Source organism: Phalaenopsis equestris, unplaced genomic scaffold (genome assembly GCF_001263595.1).
Source record: "Phalaenopsis equestris unplaced genomic scaffold, ASM126359v1 Scaffold232968, whole genome shotgun sequence".
Classification (NCBI taxonomy): domain Eukaryota; kingdom Viridiplantae; phylum Streptophyta; class Magnoliopsida; order Asparagales; family Orchidaceae; genus Phalaenopsis; species Phalaenopsis equestris.
The window spans coordinates 8,734-16,200 of record NW_018250925.1 but is presented as its reverse complement, the minus strand read 5'-3'; the positions used below and the strand labels follow the sequence as shown (position 1 = coordinate 16,200).

Genomic DNA, 7,467 nt, shown 5'->3' with positions numbered 1-7,467 from the left:
GTTTTGTGCGCGGGAGTGCGAATTGTGCAAAAGGTCACCCTAAGGCTTAAAAGGTCTTATAGGAATCCCTTTTGAGCTTTTGGGTTTTCTCATGTTGGTTTCACTCTTCTAAGTGCTAGAAGTTGATACCACACACGCGAAACCACAAAAGAGTACAAAAGTGGGTTGGATTTCTAAAACGAGGCGTCCCATTTCTAAGATTCTAAGATAGTCGAAGGGAGATCCTTAAGGCTAGATCCTAAACCCTAAGAGGAAAACTAGACCTCACTAAAAATGAGGTCAACAAATACCAGTCAATGGCAGGTAAAAGTCTTTCCACCCTAGATAATTGTTTTCCACCCTAGATATTCGCGATGTGTAGATCGCTAACTACTGTGTCGACGGGGCAATATTGACCAAGAATGTGTTAGATTTGTTGACAGTGATCCTCACAGAGACAGATGTGTATGTAAAGTATAAACTAAAAGTAAAGTTAAGATAAATGCATATAAGATATTAGTGTGTGTTCATTAATAAAAGACCATCAATGCCTTTATTAGCATTTATCATATTGCTTATAAACATATATCAGATTGTTTATAAACTTATATTAGATTGCTTATAAATAAATATGAAAGACCAACATATTATAAGATTTCTTATATACACACATACATATTGTACTTTTTCCTTAGATTCCTGTAATTTAGTAGCGTTATTACTCGAGGGTTAATTTTAGATAAATCCTTATGTTATTTTAATATTATATTTTGATTTTAAACTTTTGAACAAAATGAATAGAATACGAGCAAATATTTATAGAAGACGAGAACAGCAAATGGAAAGGTACAAATTTTCACGTATTAATTTTAATTACTTTTTTAGTGGCTCTTTCATGTATTATTAAAATATTGATTTGTTAGTAATAAAATTAAAATAAAAGATGACTAATTTCCACCGCCTGACAGTCCGTTCCCATCTTGTTAATTTCAAGCCCCGCGCTGGATTGTAACACAAATGAAATAGGACACATGTGTTATATTGAGGTGCCACAACAATATTTCAAGTTCCAGATTCTTAATCATAAGCTTGTTTCATTGTTTATCACGCATGCAATCATCTTGCACAAAGAATGCTAATTTCTAGTCATTTAACAGTGACCCAAATGGTTTGTCTATGGTCGTCTCTCATCTACCCCGCTTCGAAAAATCTAAACTTTTTAAGCATAATATTTTAACAAACATCAACCCTTAGACTTTATCTGTTGATGTATTGCATATGCAATGTGATACCAGAGAAGGGTGGTTGAAGAAGATTTAGCAAAAATCAAGAAAGAGAGTCAAGACAAGAAAAAAAACAATAAAAAAATGATGAGATGCACTAATCAAATAAAACATGCAAGAGTTTCGTACTCACGCAACCAACCGTGACACAAAAATTACCACCCGAAGGATTGATGAATGAAGGAGACCCGTGATATAACCATGAACAACAGAGGGATCCAATTGCCACCACCCAACGTCGTGGTTACAGAGTCACCCGCATCCAGGAACCACAAAGGAGCACAGGTTCTTACAAAATTCAAATGAACAAAAAATCCTTAATACAATAAACAACTACATATTTATAATCAACAAAGAACCTAAACCTAATAAAAAGCAAACAGACAAAAATAGTTTTTCTGCAATTAGGAGAGGCGAAACCCTAGCACTAGAAATAGGGTTGACCGGCCCTCCCCCACTTGGATGGAACTGGTGCGGGGCCCCCTCCCTGCCCCGTACCAATCTACCGGACTTGATGGAGCATCGACCTCATATGTTGAAGCATTTCACTCCCCATGTTATGGCTTCAAGTCGACCATGTTGAAGGTGGTCGAGCTGCTGTAACCTCTTAGGATTGGAGGGCCTTAGACTTCTGACACTTGTCTCTTCGGTGGCATCGCTAAGTTTGAGATTTAGGAGGTCAAAGAGAGTGTATGTGACTGTTTTAGGGCGCAAAAAAAATATTTAAGATTGCTGATTTAGAAAATCAACATAGGAAGTTATGACTAGGTCAAGATATGGCTATGGTTTAGTGAGTTAAGGGGCGTATTTAGGTTGAAGAAAAAAATACTCAGGACTGCTAATTTTGAAACTAAGCAGGGGTGAACTAGGTTTAGGTCAAGATTTAGATTTGTTTTGGTGGATTTAGGTTTGGAAGGATTTTGGTAACCCTAAGAAGAAACTGGGGTTAGGCTAAAGGATTAGGCTAACTCTGATATCGAACGATACCGGAGAAAGTGGTTGGAGAAGATTCAACAAGAACAACAAAAAAAACAATCAATACAAACACAAGATGCATTAATGAATTAAAATATACAAGATAAAAGAGTTTTTCCTACTCTCGCAACAGATCAGGATACACAAGTTACCACTTGAAGGATTAAATAATGAAGAAGACCCCATATATCACCACCAGAGGAGAGATACAATTGCCACCACTCAATACCATGAATATAGACCTAACCCCATCTGAGAACCATGATGAAGCACATGCCCTCACAAAACTCAACTGAACAAAATCCCTACTACTAATAAATGACTACATATTTTTAATCAACAAAAGACCTAAACACAAAAAAAGCTAACGGACAAAAATACTCTTAAGAGTAGAAGGCAACCCTAGCCCTACAGAAAGGGTCGATTGATCCACCTTAAAATTACCTGATTTTTATGTACATTTAATGCTCCATTTTTTAGGATATTATGCTTTAATGAATATTATTTTTATGTTTTTAGTTATAGGTACAAGAAAAAGAGTTTAAGAGTAAAAATACATAAAAAATGAGCAAAATGAGCTAAATTGAAGAAAAGTATCAAAACAGTGTATCAAAGCAGCCGAACTGGCACCTAGGCGTAAGATGCTGAATATGGCTAGCTCCTAGGTGCGACAGTTGAGCGCCTAGGTGCGACAGTTATGTTCTAAAAGATTCATTGAATGAGGCCGAAGATGTCTGGAGCAACCCTTGACCATTTTTGAAGCTCTATAAATATAGATTAATTCCAAGAGGTCAGGGGGCCAGATCTATAGAGTCTCATAATGTGTGTTAAGTTTGTGTTAAGCTCTATGAAAAGTTTTCTTTGTGAGTCTGTTATTTCTGGATTTTATGAGTCTTGTAAGTGTTGTTAGAGTCAGAGAAGTCAGAGAACTTCAAAAGAGTGTTTGGGGTAACATTTCAGATAAGTATTTATATCATTGTCTCTTTTGTTTTGTTATCCACATGCTTCATGAGTGGTTTTCTTTTCTTTCTCCTTGCAATATGAAGTAATTAAATAAGTGATTTTGATTTTGTTTAGAACTTTTATTCCTAAAAATTGTGATAATATTTTTACCGGTCATTCATTTACATGACAAGTTGGTCACTTGTATTGTTAAAACCTGTTGAGGAACTTATAAACCCGAAAGGGCTAAGATTTCTTGATTTGTAAGTATCACATTCTGCCTTGTAAAGAACAGTCGTGATCGTCTAAAGGAGGGTGTAAATAGATAGTGAGATAAGATTTGATGCGCGTAAAATTGATGTTTTTAGAATGACAGACTAAATTCTTTCATCAATTTAATCTAGAGATTGTAAGTAAGAGTCACAGGTAAGTCCTAAAGAGAGGGCACAACGATAATCTAGAAGTGAAAGACTAGAACCTACCCAACATTATTGTACATGCTGACACCAATTTTAGATTAGCCAATATTCTTTGCACAATTCGAAAGAAAGTAAAGAACTAGCTATGCTCTTATTTGTCACAATACGACATTTAAGTTTCTAAATAAATTTTGAAATCCTAAACTGATTATGAATTATTGGCAAGGAGAAAGTTTTCTTGCATACAGTAGAATTTAGTAAATTTAACTAAAGTTTTCTTAAAGTCAAAATTCATACATTTCATTTTATTGTTTGCTTGTTTTCTACTTCCTCGTGGGATCGATACTGAGGTTTTTAAAAAAAATTATATATTATTTGAAGCGATACGTATACTTGCATAGTATCCCTAGTGAGAAAACTATTTCTTTAATTTTTATCATATTAAATTTGTTCTCACTATCCACTAAATATCATTTTGGTCAATGTTTTGACATATTAAGGAACATAAATATCTGCATAATTGTGAGTCGGGTCATCGGCCCTCCCCCATTTAGACAAAACCAGTTCAAGGTCCTCTCCCTGCCACATATCATGATGCTTTTTAAAAAACTGTTTATCACAATTTAGATTTCTACTGGAGACATCAAAGAAAAATCTCTACCATACGTCCCCTACAAAACTTCACAAATATGGTGATTACGATTGTACATGAGCTTGTTCACATCTCTATGTAATTAGCAATAAAGTCATTTGTTAGGGTGCAATAATCGATGTAAGATAACAATGATGAAATCATTGACAAATTTAACTTATATAGGACTAGCTTCATGGGTGAAGTCGTATTTAACCCTAACCACAATAATAATAGAAATACTATTACTGAAATTCAAAGGTTACAACGATGATTCTTGAAACAAGAAATAAAAGACAACAAGCATAGTCAGAAAACTTGGAGCGAAGGCGAAGAGATTGTGTGGCTGCAGGCCAGCAGGTAGGGAAGTGTTTTGTTGAAGACGATAGCAATAGGGAAGGGTATGAGCCGCGAATGGATCTAGTGGAGTATTTGGGACAAGCTGCTGCAGCGACGAGAAGAGTTGGGGAGGCTGCAGTGGTGACTATTGTGTCAGAGAGAGCGACGACAGCAGTCAGATCAATTGGATAGGGTTACGGGGTGAGGGGTGGCTGGACAGCAGCTCTAATAGCTGCAGAAGACGTGAGGGAGTGGACTGGTTAGGGAGTGTCGGCAACGGGCTGGCTGAGGAAAGGAGACTTACGAGAAAGTCGTTGGAGGAGGGAGTTACAAGAGGTTGAAACATTCGTGACTGAGAAGGGGCTGGATTCAACGGTTGTACGTGAAGGTTGGGTGGATGATGGTAATAATGGGAGAGGTAGGGGGTATATTTTAGTGGTTGTATGGAATGTTGGAATGATTCAGTGGCTGGAGAGTTTAGAGGTCAGGTCATGTGGCGGCAGTTGAAAAAGGTGAAGTGGCTTGCGGCTAGGATCATGGGAGGGATGGAGATGGCAGCTGGAATCAGGGGGAAAAGGGTTGCAAAGAGGGGTAGCGAGTAGGTGAGATGAAATGGAAAAATAACTATTCTCGCGGAAGCGAGTTACAATCAGAGCTCCACTCAAACCCTTGAAGAAGATCACCATCTCGGACGAGTTACTACTGGTGCACCATGTCGCCTTCAGAGACTGTCGTAGAAGGGAAAACAACCTCTAACGACAAGATGGACAGAATTCTAAAATCAGAATGACAAAAACTAAACCCTAGGACCGGAGCATGCATATGAATGGTAGATGGATAAGCGGGAAACAAAAATAGGAAAGAGGGAGTAATTGCAGCAGAATAAAAAGAAGGGGAAGGAATCAGTTCAACCCCAACCCATGTCAATGGGCCAACCGAAAGTAATTAATAAGGCTACAAAAAAGCATAATGATTCAATTTGCAAGGCATTTCTAGACCACTTTTGATTTTAGTTCAATTACTAATTATATATATATATATATATATATAAAAAGCTCAGGCTGATTTTATTGAAATAGAAAAGATACATAAATCCAATAGAGGCACCCTACCCATACGATACCAAGTACAGTGATACCCCAACAAAAAGATACACAAACTTAAAAAAAATTTAGAACATGCAGAAAAAAAGTAGCCAGGGACGAGCCAGTTTAGTCCTATCTCTTCTAATTTTAGGAGCGGAGTCAGATAACAAACTGTGAAGAGTGGTGATATTGTCAGGAGTAACCAAAGTATCTTCCATTAAGTTTCCAAGCTCGAGTGTGCCCCAAGTCTTTTTCTTCTGCCGAGAATTTTAAACATGTCATTCTTCATCTACAGACTAGCTCATGTGACCCTCGGCCTGATTAGATATTAGAACTGCAGTAGAAGGAAAGGCATCCGTTGCCACAACGATAGGTTCCAGTGTATGTAAAGTGTGAATTGTCACCTCTGCATCTGAAGCTTCCTAAATAAGAGCTATGGGGTTATCCTGATTTTCAGTTCGAACATTATCTGTTGTAGTATGGTCAGGAGAAAGAATCCCAGGAGCAGACACCAACTCTTGTTTTGTGGTGATTCTCTCCTCATGTTGGTTGTCATCAGGTTTGCTGGGAGCGCGTTCAAGCACGTGAGGTGTACTAATAACATGTTTCTGCTTTTGAATATTGATTCTCAATTGTGAGTGCAATCAGAAATATTTCTCTTGCGGGTGTCCAAACATCTTGCAGTGCTTGCAGTAGTAAGGTTTTTATTCCATAATTATTTTTTGCCAATAAACATTGTGAGCAGAGCCAAGTCAGACTTCTACATCTGGTAGTGTAATATATATTTCAATCAAAATTCTTGCAATAGGGAGCCTTGAGAAATGAATTGTAGGTAAGTCTACCTGCAAAGATTTTCCAAAGATAATCTCAATTGCATATAAGATAGATAGGTCAAAGAATTGAAGCTTGAGTTCAAGTAATAAAAACCAGATTGGCGCAATTGGGGGTTCTTGACTGGGATCAAAATTAGGGGTCAATTTGAGCAATTTCATAAGTTTTCCCTCGATTGTGATGAATTTATTTCAGAAAATCTGTGTAATTTTTTTTTATGCTCAGCTGAATCATAACATGTCTTTCGTCGAAAAGACTCATCTGACAATCCCCAACCAGTTTGAAATCTTAAAGAACATTCCTAAAAATCTCAATCTAGGGGCAACCTAATTGAAAATTTCCAACTAGTGTAAATTTGTATTTTCTTGCACGAGTTGAAATTTCAGAGTCAGAGAATAATATTGCTGGTTTTTCCATAGTGTTGGTTTGTCAGCATTTTCTCTACTTTTTTTTATGAGATTGCAATCTCAATGCCCTGCAACAAAACCATGGTACATCTGCGGGAACATCGGACTATCTACAAGTTGGAAATGGGAGCTGCGTTTGTGAACCATTGTAGCATCGGAGGCGGAATTATCACCAGCGAGGGCGGCGTAGAAAAGCCCTGAGGTCATTAACATGCTTCACACAAGCACAAGAGGAGCAAACAGCTGGCGCAGCTTGCCGACTGCCACCGACAAAAGGGACTCGAGCAAAACAGTCGAGCGGCTTTGACGTAGCAAAAGCTGACACGAGAAAATAGAGAGACAACCTTGTATCAAACAGAGCACAGAGGCGAGCTCCAAATGACGCGACACGAGTCCAGAAGACGACGCGAGCTCTGGATGGCGACGAAATCAAACCGCAGCAGACGCGACGACCTCGTATCAAATGGAGCAGAAGACACGAGCTCCAGAAGACGTGACGCGAGCTCCAGAAGGCGACGCAAGCTCCGGATGATGACGATGCGCCCCCTTCTTCTTCGAGCATGACGAATCGATTGA

At 38.1% G+C, this 7,467-nt stretch overlaps 1 protein-coding gene across 1 annotated transcript in view; it reads right to left on the bottom strand.

Annotated features, from left to right (window-relative positions):
- LOC110038486 (kinesin-like protein KIN-UA) overlaps positions 1-7,098 on the bottom strand; it is a 29,100-nt gene extending 22,002 nt beyond the window's left edge. Inside the window, exon 1 of the mRNA XM_020743345.1 lies at positions 7,036-7,098. Coding sequence (XP_020599004.1) covers positions 7,036-7,098 — 63 coding nt within the window. The remainder of the gene's footprint in view (positions 1-7,035) is intronic.
- Positions 7,099-7,467: the final 369 nt, after the last annotated feature.